This window comes from Talpa europaea, assembly GCF_964194135.1.
Source record: "Talpa europaea genome assembly, chromosome: 14".
Taxonomy (NCBI): domain Eukaryota; kingdom Metazoa; phylum Chordata; class Mammalia; order Eulipotyphla; family Talpidae; genus Talpa; species Talpa europaea.
Genome location: NC_140082.1, coordinates 67,685,381 through 67,698,287, shown reverse-complemented (window position 1 = coordinate 67,698,287; position 12,907 = coordinate 67,685,381). Strand labels below are relative to the sequence as shown.

General features: G+C 36.1%; 1 protein-coding gene across 1 annotated transcript in view; it reads right to left on the bottom strand.

The window, feature by feature from the left end:
- The window catches only part of WDR64 (WD repeat domain 64), a gene marked incomplete at both ends in the record, with an annotated part of 151,618 nt that overhangs the window by 36,185 nt on the left and 102,526 nt on the right, over positions 1–12,907 (bottom strand). Inside the window, one exon of the mRNA XM_084253145.1 lies at positions 12,165–12,340. Coding sequence (XP_084109271.1) covers positions 12,165–12,340 — 176 coding nt within the window. The remainder of the gene's footprint in view (positions 1–12,164; positions 12,341–12,907) is intronic.

Here is a 12,907-nt window from a genome sequence, read left to right as displayed (position 1 = left end):
ACAACAAATTTCTACTCTTTGTTCTGGTGAGAGATTGGGAAATATAAATTTTTTTGGACCATGTTTTCCTTATTTATAAAATAAGAATTTATGCTAGTCAATAGATAAAAATCCTCCCTTTTTTCCATATATGTTTAAAGAGTGGGTTTATTAGGAAAGGGGGCAGAAGAATAAAGGACACTTGCACAGGCACCAGTGGACAGGAAGAGCTGCCTAAGAGTCCTCCCATTTTTAACGCTTTATATTTCTAGATAATATAGGGTCTCTTCATATCTAATCTATGTTAATTAAGAAATATAGGTCAATGGTACTCCTGCCTACTTCTTGATTATTTGTTGAGAGCTTACACCATTGTGTGAATAGCCAGAATCTCAGCAATAACCAATCAGTAATCAGATATTGATATATTAAGTAAGAGTTTAGTTATATTAATATGTCACCATCAAGGTTGAATTGAGTATAGATGTTTTAATAGGATTAGCTGTTTTGCTTATTTCAGTTGAACTACTTGGAACACTGGCTGTCTGACTTTCTGAATTCATCAAGAAATAAAATATGAAAAACAGACCAGCAACCCTCAACGACCCTCTCTACCTCAGAAATCTGCACAAGACCCAGTCTGGGCCTCATAGGGCTCTACCCAAGACCAGTGATGCAAGCACTCCCAACACTAGCTGCACCCTCCAGCACCTTGGAACAATCTCAGGCCTTAGTCAGGGTGTTCATGTCCCTGCCTGACAGCATCAGCAACCACCAGCCAGCCTTTAGTGAGTACCCCAACTCAGCATAGTAAGGATGGAGATACAGCTAGCAGTGTCTATCCACGGTGATGGACACTGTACAATAAAAAGTGAAACAATACATCAGGAGTAAATAACATTCATCAACATGCACTCGCCAAATGAAGGAGCACCAAAACATATTAGGCAACTACTGTCAACTAAGAAAAAATATTGGGGAAAAACACATTTGTAGTAGAAGACTTTAATATCACACTATCACAAATGGACAAAAGTATTAGACAAAAAAATTAATGGGTATTTAATAGCTTTAATTAAATAATTAGACAACATGGACTGAATAGATATCTAAAGAATGCTGAACCCCAAATATACTATACACTTTTTTCAAGTGCTTTTGAGACATTCCCAGGATTGACCATCTATTTGGACACAAGACAAATATCAAATATCAACAAATTCATGAATATTGGAATCATACAAAGTATCTTCTTGGGCAATAAGGATATCAGACTAGAAATCACTACAAAGAGAAATAAACACGGGAAAACCTCTATTATGTAGAGATTGAACAACACAGTACTGAAATATCACTGGGTCAATGAGGAATAAGGAAAATTTTTTTCTTTTAATGGTGAATATCATTCTTTATCAGTTTATATATTTTTTTAATTTTATTTTTATATTCCCCATACAATTGCAACCCCCTTATTTTGACCCCAATCCCTCCCCTCCCTGCCCCCTAGCCCTCATAGAGTGTCTCTGGTTCATAGTTGTTTGTTGATTATGATTTTCACTTTCTTATAGTTACTCATCTTCCTGGTCCCTTATTTAGGTTTTCTAAATTCCTGCTATGAGTGAGACCATCCAGTATTTTTCCTTTTCTTTCTGGCTTATTTCGCTGAGCATGATCCCTTCCAGCGCCATCCATGTTGCTGCAAATTGCATGTGTTTATCTTTTTTGAATGCTGAGTAATATTCCATGGTGTATATGTACCACATCTTCTTGATCCAGTCATCTATTTTTGGGCATTTGGGTTGTTTTCACAGCTTAGCTATTGTAAACAGTGCTGCTATAAACATAGGGGTGCAGGTGCTCTTTGGAATTGATGTTTCTGTGTCCTTTGAGTAAATACCTAGGAATGGAATTGCTGGATCATATGGAAGCTCTATGTTAGTAGGTCAAGAAATCTCCACACAGCTCTCCATAGTGGTTGGACCAGTTTGCACTCCCACCAGCAGTGCAGGAGAGTTCCTTTTTCTCCACAACCTCGCCAACATTTGTTGTTGCTAGTTTTTTTAATATGTGCCATTCTCACTGGTATAAGATGGTATCTCATGGTAGTTTTGATTTGCATTTCCCTGATTACAAGTGATGGTGAACATTTTTTCATATGCCTGTTGGCCATTTGTATTTCCTCTTCAGAGAAGTTTCTTTTTAGCTCTTCTGCCCATTTTTTGACAGGATTATTTTATAAAGAGAAAATTTTAAAAATACCTCAAGACATTACAATGAGGACACAATGCCAGAATGTATGGGATAGAGCAAAAGCATTACTAAAAGAAAAGTATATAGCCATATAGACCCATATTAAGAAAGAAGAAATAGCCCAAATAAACATTCTTTTCTCTCATCTTAAGAAAGTAGGAAAAGAATAACAAAAATGAAAAGCCAGTAAAAGGCAGATTTGTCTTTCACCCTTTGTTTATGTTATCTACATTACATATATGTGAAACCATGCAATATTTATCTTTTTCCTTCTGGCTTATTTCACTAAACAAAATCCTCTCCAGATCCTTCCATGTTGCTGCAAATAGAATGGGTTTATCTTTTTGGTCACTGAGTAGTATTCCATTATGTATATATGCCACATCTTGATATACTGATCTGTTTTGGAACATTTAAGTTTTTTCCGTATCTTGGCTATTATAAATAGAGCTGCAATAAAGATAGGAGTGAAGATTTCCTTTTGGATTAATGCTTTTGTGTTTTTGGAGTGGATCATATGGCAGATCCACTTTTATTCTTTTGTGGAATCTCCACATTTATCTCCATAGGGACTGGACCAGTCTACATTTCTACCAATATTATAAGAGTGTTCCTTTTTCTCCACAACCTCACCAGCATTTGTTGTTTCTATTTTGTTTTGTTTTGCTTTGCTTTGTTTTTAAATATGGGCCATTCTTACTGTTATGAGATGTTGTATCACTGTGGTTTTGATGTGCATTTTCTCTGATGTTAAGTGATGATGAAAATGTGTGTGTGTGTGCGCGCTGTTGGCTTTCTGCAAGTTTCTTTGAAGAAGTGTCTATTTAGCTCTTCTGTCCACTTTTTTTTTTATTTTAAGATTTATTTATTTATTTATACAAGCACTAGGTACAGTCAGAAGCATGGGAGGGTGAGAGAATTCACCAGAGCCAGAGCGGGCAACAGAAGAGGCAAAGTGATGATACACTGCTGAGGGGAGCAGCGGGTGGCAGGAGAGGTCTGTGCGCCACGTGGGACCCTCATCACCAGTGGCCTGGGATTGAATGGCGCAGCAGAGGCTGAGGGCAGCTTCACAACCCAGCACTCAACTGCTGCACCACCAGGGAGGCCCTCTTTTGTCCAATTTTTGATTAGATTCTCTATGTGTTGGTTACCATTTCTTTCACTGTGAATAAGATTTTTAGTTTAATACTCTCTCAGTTGTTTATTTTCTCCTATGATTTCCTTTATGCTGGAGATAAGTCCCCAAAGATATTCAGTGTTTTGCTTATTTATTCTTCTATGTATTTTATGGTTTCAAGTCTTACATCCAAATCTTTTATCCATTTTGAGTCAATTTTCATGTATGGTGAGAGAGAATAGTCTAGTTTCATTCTTTTGCCTGTGGCAGTCCAATTTTCCCATACCATTTCCCATACCATTACTTGTTCCAATGTAAACACATTGTTTCTTTGTTGTATATTAGTTGTCCATAAATGTGTGATTTTATTTCGGGGTTCTCAATTCTGTTCCGTTGGCATCCACTGATTTGTTCCAGTACTATCCATTTAAAATTATTATGGGTTTATATTATACTTTGAAATCTGCTATTGTAATACTCTCCATTTTCCAACAGGAGAGCTTTGGCTATTTGGGACATTTTGTAATATTTTAGTAATATTTGTTCCATTTCTTTGAAGAATGTCATTGGGACGTTTATTGGGATTGCATAAATCTGTAAATTGCTTTGAATAGGATAGACATTTAGATAATATTGATTATCAAATCCATGAGCATGGTCTATCTTTCCATTCCTTTGTGTCTTCTTTTTAATAACTTAATCCTCATAGAAGATATTTGGTATGATTTCAAGCTTCATGAATTTGTTGGTAGTGTCTTGTGACCCAGTATTTGGAAATTGTCTTGTGACCCACTCTGTCTTATGACTCAGGTCAATCCTGAGAATGACCTATAAACACAACAGAAAATTGTGTATTGGTCTTTTAGTGGTTCAGTGCCCTCTGATGTCAAAAGATTTTTGCTTGAGGTGATTGTGTTCTTTTTATTTTCTTCCCATTGGTGAGAGTGGGGTGTTGAAATCTCCAACCACATATGTATTTTCCCCAATGTCTGTTTTCAGATTTGATATTGTTTGTTGCATTTTAGTGCCATTTTTATTTTGGTGAGTATATATTGAGTATATATCATATCTTTCTATTTTGTTTTCCCCTTAATGATTAAATAGCATCTATTACTATCTCTTGATATCTTTTAAAGCTGGAAATCTATTTTTAACTCTATTAGTATGTCTGTCCTTGCCTTCTTTTGGGTGCTATTTGCCTGTAGAATTTTTTTTTCATTCCTTTACTTTCAGTTTATGTTTCTCTTTGGTCATTAGATCAGTTTACTGGAGGCAGCCAAAGGTTGGTTCGAGCTCTCAATAGTACTCTGACCATGTGAACTGATATAAAGGAAAAAAGGGAGCAATAAGTAAAATAATAAATACCTAAAAACCCTGGATAAAAACCTAAGATTATAACCAACTTGTTAGAGGAGGGGTATAATATTAATTTACAAAGATAAAAGGAAATTCCCTATTACAACCTATAAAATTGAGAAAAAAATATAAAGAAGAACATATCACAAAAGCTGAGAGAAGAAACCCTGAAATAATCTCAATCCAGCAGAATTATGGAATATGCACAAAGAAGCATTTAAGGTAATAGTTATAACAATGTTTATTTCATTAAGAAAAATGGTGGGCAATGTAAAACTGGAATACATCAAAGCTTGAAAAATATATGACAGGGTTACAACCAGAACTAATGGATATAAAAATAACTGAATTTGGGCCTTCCTTGTGGTGCAGCGGTTGAGCGCTGGGCTGAGAAGCTACCCACAGCCTCTGCAGCACCAGTTCAATCACCGGCCACTGGGCGAGGGTCCCACTTGGCACGCAGACCTCTCCTGCTGGGCTCACTGCTCCCCTCAGCAGTGTACTTCATCAGTCTTCGTGTTCCGCTCCCAGGTCTAGCTCTGGTGAATTCTCTCACCCTCCCATGCCTTTCAATGTACCCAGTGCTTGTATAAATAAATAAATAAAGCTTTAAAAAAATAAAAATAGCTGAATTTAAAAATGCAATAGAGAACATCAATAGTAGATAAATATGAGTACTGCAGAGAATGAGTGACCTGAAAAGCACAGTCAGAAAATCAACAACAAACACTATAGCATTGCGAAGAATCAAAAACATGAAAAGAGTGTAAGTTCTCTGGAATAATTTGAGAGAAATACCATCCATATCATGAGGGTCTCTGAAGGAGAAGAGAATGAGAGATGTATAATAAATTTATATAAATAAATAATTGATGAGAACTATGCCAATCTGTGAAATGAATTTCATGAGCCAAGAGGTCCAAAAAGTTATGAACAAAATACCAGATACATCTCTGGTACACATTATAATAAAATTGTTTAAAGTCAATGATAAGGGGCCTCCCCGGTGGCGCAGCGGTTGAGCGCTGGGTTGCGAAGCTGCCCGCGGCCTCTGCGGCGCCGGTTTGATCCCCGGCTGCTCCCTGGCCACCGGAGGAGGGTCCCACATGGCGTGCAGACCTCTCCTGCCGCGCGCTGCTCCCCTCAGCAGTGTACTTCGGTCCTTCTGCCTGCTCTGCTCCCCGCTCTGGCTCTGGTGAATTCTCTCACCCTCCCGCGCTTCTGACTGTACCCAGTGCTTGTATAGACAAAACAAACAAACAAACCAGCAAACAAGTAAATAAAGCATGCCTCTATATAAAAAAAAAATAAAAAAAATAAAGTCAATGATAAGAACAGAATATTAAGAACACTGGGAGGCAAAAAGAGTGACCTATAAAGGAACATCAACTAGACTGTTGATGATTTTTCAGTAGAAGACTAACATGCAAGAATGGAAGGAATTGAAATATTTAAAGTACTCAAAGGGCAGTATTTCCTATCTAAAATCCAACCCTGCAAGATGAACATGAATAAAAGCAAAAACTTAAAGAAATTATCAACACCAAGTAGGAAATGTAAGGGTAATTAAAGTGTATACCATAAAGTAACTTAAAAGTTAAAAGATAAAAAAAAGTTAAAAGTAGAGGTAACAAACATCTAAATTATATAATTTGAAGGGAAAAAATAACAACATGGTCCATCAGAACGAATTTGATACCAGCTCCCCAAGGATCACACAAATTACCCTTAACAAAACTTGAAACAAAAATCATTATAAATAGCAATGAGACAATAGATACTAAATCTAAACAAGGTTTAAAAGGAAGATTAAAAAAATTAAAAAGACAAAGACACTTAAAAAAATAATGTAATGAGCACATAAGTCTCAATAATCACCTTGAACATAAATGACTTGAATTCACCAGTGAAAAATTCAAAGCAGCTGAGTATGTATCAAAACAAAATCGAACCTCTTTTGCTTACAAGAAAATCATCTTACCAACAAAAGAAAACACAGATTTAAAGACTGGAAGATAATCCTACAAACAAATAGCAAATAAAAAAAGTCAGGAATAGCTATATTTGTACCACACAAAAAATGTTTTCAATTTAAAAGGTAATAAGAGAAAAATACAGACATTGAATTACTAGGACTAATACAACAAGAAAAATTAACACTTATAAAATGTAATCAAATAACAGAGCACAGAAATACAATTCTTAATATAACTAAAAAGAAATATTTACAACAACACAGTAATACTAGGGGATATTAATACTTCACTTACAGATCCATGGACAGATCAACAACTGAGAATAGTTATTATCAGGCGCACTTGGAACATTTTCAATATTAGATCATATTTTGGGGACAGAAGTCAATTGTCAATAAATATACAAAGATTGAAATCAAACTCTTTATAACCACAAAGACAAAATGTTAGACATCAACTATAAAAAAAATAGGAAAAGTCATACTTACATAGAAATTAAACAATATATTGTTTAATAGTTATTGGATTGAAGAAGAAATTAAAGCAGAAATCAAAAACAACCTAGAAGGAGAGTAGTGAGATGGAATTCAAGAGAAGATTCTGGACTTATCTCCTCTAAATACACCTAGACTGCAGTAGAACAAAAGCATAACTCCTGAAGAAGAAAAAAAAAATCAGTACATCACACACTAGGAGTAACATCTGAAGGAGGGGCACGGGTGCCAGCAAACAGTAGAACTGTTCAAGTGGGTAGCTACAGTGGGCAAGGTCAGTCCTGATGGCACAGCAGTGCCCAGAAGCAAAAGAGTAAAATGGCAAATGGATCTGAATCAGTAGGATCCAGGAAATCAGTAGGATCCAGCAAGTTGAGAGCAGAGAGCAGAGGTGGCAGCAACTTTGGGGAGAAGACCAGGAAGCCACAGAGATATGTTAGGCCCTGGCAAGCAGACAAGCAATCTTTCTCAAAGTCACAGATTTTACAAGCCCCAGTGGACACCATGGCAGGGTCTGATTCCAAATATCTGTGTCTCTTGGAACAGCAAGTTGGAGGGACATTGTTTGAAGAGGTAGACTTGTAGATAGCAGTGTGATTGAATATCTCTTGGAGAGTAAAAATCAGAGAAGAATTCAGCAGGTTTGACTCTGAGGTGACTCATGCTATATCAAACAGGATGTAGGTGGACAGAGGAACCTGGGATTTGTGGTCTTAGGTAGGGGACACAGGTGGCAGGATTGTCAGAGCATGTGGAGAATTTTCCAAAGGCATTAAGAAAACCAACATAAGAATAGTGGTTATCCCAGAAAGGAAAGAGATAGAGAGTGGAACAGAGAGTCTGTACAGGGAAATAATAGAGGAAAATTTCCACAAAGTTAAAATAAAAAATAGTTACCAAAACACAAGACTTACATCAGGACAAATAATTTTGAAATTAGCATAAGTTCAAGACAAAAGGTGGATACTACATAATGATTATGGGACAATATATCTGGAAAACTTAATACTTATCAATATACATGTGCATCAAATGAAAAAGCACAAAAATATGTAAGTCAACAACCCTAAAAACAGACATCAGCTGCAATATAATAGTAGAAGAGGGACCTCCCTGATGGCACAAGTGGTTAAGACGCAGCACTATGAAGCAATCCACAGCCACTGCAGCACAAGTTTGCTCTCCAGCCAGGGAGGTGACCTACATGCCACAGCAGACCTCTCCTAAACTCAACCTCTGCTCCCTCAGAAGTGTATTTCAGTATATCTGCCTGTTCTGTTCCCCACTCACTCTCTGGTGAATCATCTCACCCACACAGCTCTGGCCTGTACCCCAGTTCTTTTATGCATAAATAAATAAATCTTAAAAAAATAATAGTAGATTTCAACACCCTACTTATATTCAAAGATTGAAAAACAGACAAACAGGAAAATAATATACTTCAATGAGAAATTAGATGCTATGGGCCTATTAGACATCTACTGGACACTACACCTCCCAAAATATGAGAACACATTTTTTTTTCAAGTGCATATTGAACATTTTCCAGGATAGAGTACATGTTGGGTCACAAAACAAATGTCAATAAATTCTTGAATATTAAGACCATAATGAACACAATAGGGTCAAAATTTAAATCAACCACAAATAGAAAGCTGAAAAAAACCTCTCATGTGGAGACTCAAAAATGTACTAATAAGTGACTATTAGGTTAACAAGAAAATCAAAGAAGGGCCTCCCCTGGTGGCCCAGGCAGTTGAGCGCCGCGCTTTGAAGCTGTTTGCAGCCTCTACAGTGTGGGTTCGATCCCGGCAGGCCAGAGAGATTCCCACATGGCAAAGCAGACCTCTCCTGTCTTGCCCGCTGCTCCCCTCAGCAGTGTATTTCATCAGTCTGCCTGTTCTGTTCCCCACTCTGTCTCTGGTGAATCCTCTCACCCTCCTGCGTCTGACTGCATCCCAGTTCTTGTATTTATGAATAAATAAATCTTTAAAAAAAATCAAAGAAGAAATTAATGAATGCTTGGGGACAATCAAAAGTGAAGACACAACCTACCAGAATCTATGGGATATAAAAAAAAGCAATACTAACAGGGAAGTATAAAACATTCCAGAACTAAATCAAGAATCAAGGAAATCTCAAATAAATAAACTACCACTACTCCTTAAAGAAATATAAGAACAAATGAAAACAAAAGCTAATAGAAGGAAATAATAAAAATTAGAGTGGAAATGAATGAAATAGAAGTCAGTTTGAAAGATCAATAAAGCTAAAAACTTTTTCTTAAAAAATAAACAAAAATAGGTAAATCCCTATTTAAACTAAGAAAGTCTACCTAGACTGACAAGAAAACATTAACAAATAAAACAAAAAACGAAATGAAAGTGGAAAAGTTACAACATGCATATCACAAAAACAGAAATTCACGAGAGACTTCTATGATTGCCTTTGTTTCAACATATTAAAAAATATGGAAGAAATTGACAAATTTGTAGAAGCATAGAAGTTTCAAGACTGAATCAGGAAGAGATAACATGAACAGATTAATTGCAAACAAGGAAATTGAAACAGTAATCAATAATCTCCCAAAATAGAAAGCACAAGATGAAACAGTTTTGATTGTGAATTTTACCAAACCTTTAAAGAGGAGCTATTACCTATCCTTCTCAAATATTTCCCCCCCACACACACACACAAAATGAGACAGAATGCTCCCAAATACATTTTATGAGGCAAACATTACCCTAATACCAAAACCAAACAAGGTCATCACAAAAGAAAAAAAAAAAAAAAAAAAAAACAACTCTAAGCCAATATGCCTGATTAACACATATGCAAAACCCTCAACAAAATTCAGTGTAAGTTGAATTCAAAGAGAAGTAGCCAAAGCGATTTTGACAAAATCAAAAAATTATGGATGAGCCTCCCTGGTGGCGCAGCGGTTGAGCGCTGGGTTGCAAAGTTGCCCGCAGCCTCTGCAGTGCTGGTTCAATCCTCGGCCACCAGGCAAGGGTCCCACATGGCGCACAGACCTCTCCTGCCACCCACTGCTCCCCTCAGCAGTGTACTTCATCAGTCTGCCTGTTCTGCTCTCCGCTCTGGCTCTTGTGAATTCTCTCACTCTCCTGCGCTTCTGACTGTACCCAGTGCTTGTATAAATAGATAGATAGATAGATAGATAGATAGATAGATAGATAGATAGATAAATAAATCTTTAAAAAAAATATGGATGTACCAGGCTCCCAGCCTTCAAATTATGCTATAAAGCTATCAATCAAAGCAATCAAAGTCATATAGTATTGGAATAAAAATAGACAGTCCAATGGAGTGCAATTAAGAGCCCAGAATAAATCCACATTTATATGGACAGCTAAAATGTCACAAAAGAGCCAAAAGTATGTGAAACAGGAAAATCTCTTCAATAAATGGTTTTGGAGAAAATCTGGAGTCACATGCAATCAAATGAAACTAGCTCACGTTCTCACACCATATACAAAAATTAATTCAAAATGAATCAAAGACTTAATAATAAGAGGAAACTACTACAATGTTGGTGGGCATGTAAACTTGCATAGCCTTTAAGGAAAGTGATCTGGACTTACCATAAAAAAGTAAAAACATATAGAATGTATGGTCCAGCAATCCCACTCTTGGATATTCTCTTCAAAGATCATGAAACCATCAACTTTAAAAAAGTATATGCTCTGTAATATTTATTTCAATATTAATTACAATAGGTAGGACATGGAAACAATGTAAATGCCTAGTGATAAAGGACTGGATCAAGATGTATCTATCAGTGGAATACTATTCAGCAATAAAGAAAAAAGTGTGGTGATTACAGCAAATTTGCAGGCATTCAAAGGAATTATGTGATGTAAAGCAAGTCAGAATGACAAAGACAAATACTGAACATTTACATAGTGGACAATTTGAAAAATCAAAATACAGATAAAACTAGTGGACATTAATAAATAATTGAGTTTTTTTGACACAAAGTGGGAGAAAGTGACAAAGGATGGTGGTAGAAATAAAACATAGAATAAAATGTAAATAAAGGAGTGTTTATAAAAACAGACATTTTCTGTAAGTCAGGACATCTTGATGGTCAGCTACACTAACATAAAGAAGGAAAATCAATGCACTGTTGTGTTTTAGCATGTACCACCAAGAAAGTCCTTTTCTACATGTCATTTCAAGTTGTTTAGGGAAGTACATTGAATCATAGAAGTTTTTACTCTTGTTTTTTTTTCCCACATTAAGACCATCAGTCATCTTAATGCTGGTACTTCATTATTGCTACTCAACCCACGACTTTTTTTTACCTGATCTTACCTTTCAGAAAGGGAATAATAAAGACAATGCTAATTTGAGTTTTAGTCAGGGAAATATCTATTCAGTAGGCAGGATAAACAATCTTGCTTTTAGTTTAAGTATAAAGAAGGCATTAGCATTGTTAGATATGAGTAGAGTCACAGGAAAATTAAATTAACCTACCTCAATGCTCCCAAAACAACCCTAAGTAGACTGCATCATTAACCTTGAAGTAAACAGAGCAACTGTGGTGAAAATTGTAAAAGTGACTTGATTATCCCTAAATGCATTATGGATTACAGCAACAGAAAGAAATCATTGTTTCTTTCACAACCACCCCTGCTGGAGAGCAACTCTATGAGTGAATTATCCCCAAATGAGGGAAAATCAATGTCAGAGGGGGGATCTGTGTGTAAATTTAATCTTTCTGATACTCCAGAGGATTCTGACTATCCTTAAGAAAAATGTTGGATGGGTGGGAGGCTGTGGCAGAGCAGCTATTCTTTCTTCTCTATTCTTGGACCTTGGCAAGTTTAATTTGGAATGTCCTGGGAAAGTTGCTTGAGTATATCATACTCAACCAACTGGCAAGAAGTTAAATGGGGATTATCAACTGATTCTATTGATTTTCCCAAGAAGAACATAAAGAGTACAAGCATAAAAGTGAGATTGTACCTGGATCATTTTCATCTTCCCATTGCACTCCAAGGTTAGGATCAAGCACTGGTGTTTTTCCTGAGTCTTCAGGAAAATCAGGCGTTTCAGCCAATGCTCTTCTTCCTTCCAGTCTTTCCCTTCTGGCAAAACTTTCATCTCCTGTCCACTTCCAAAGTCCCAGATTTTAACTGTTCCTGAGTATACAAAGAAAAGATGATGTGGGTAGAAATAATGTCTAGAAAATTTGACTTTATCTTTGAGATAAATTGATCTAGTTGAAAGTTTTCTGACAATATGTACCTTATATTTGTTTCCTACTATGATTGAAGTATGCTTCTCCCTAGTCTGGCTGTGCATAAAATATATTTTGTACGCCTTAATTTGTCATAGATTGATAAAAACAACAGGATCAAGCAGGCAATGTCATGATATTTGTGAATATCAAGTTTTTAAACTCTCAGACCAGAACTTTGTCTTAGATATTTTCTGCCTTTATTCTCCCACTGTTTTCCAGTTTGCCAAATATCCAATAACAATCTATATGTCTAATATAATATTGAAATTTAATAGTAAAAGATCATTCCAATGGTGTCACTTTTCTTAAAGCCTTGACATTGCTTAGGACTTGAGCTCTACTTGGTAATAAAATATTTAATAGAAATCCAGCAGGTAGGAAAATATTAAGTTTTAATATTTTGAGTGGTGCTATTAGAAAGAAATGCAAAGGAGATATCACATTTCTTTTTATCTTTTAAATCATA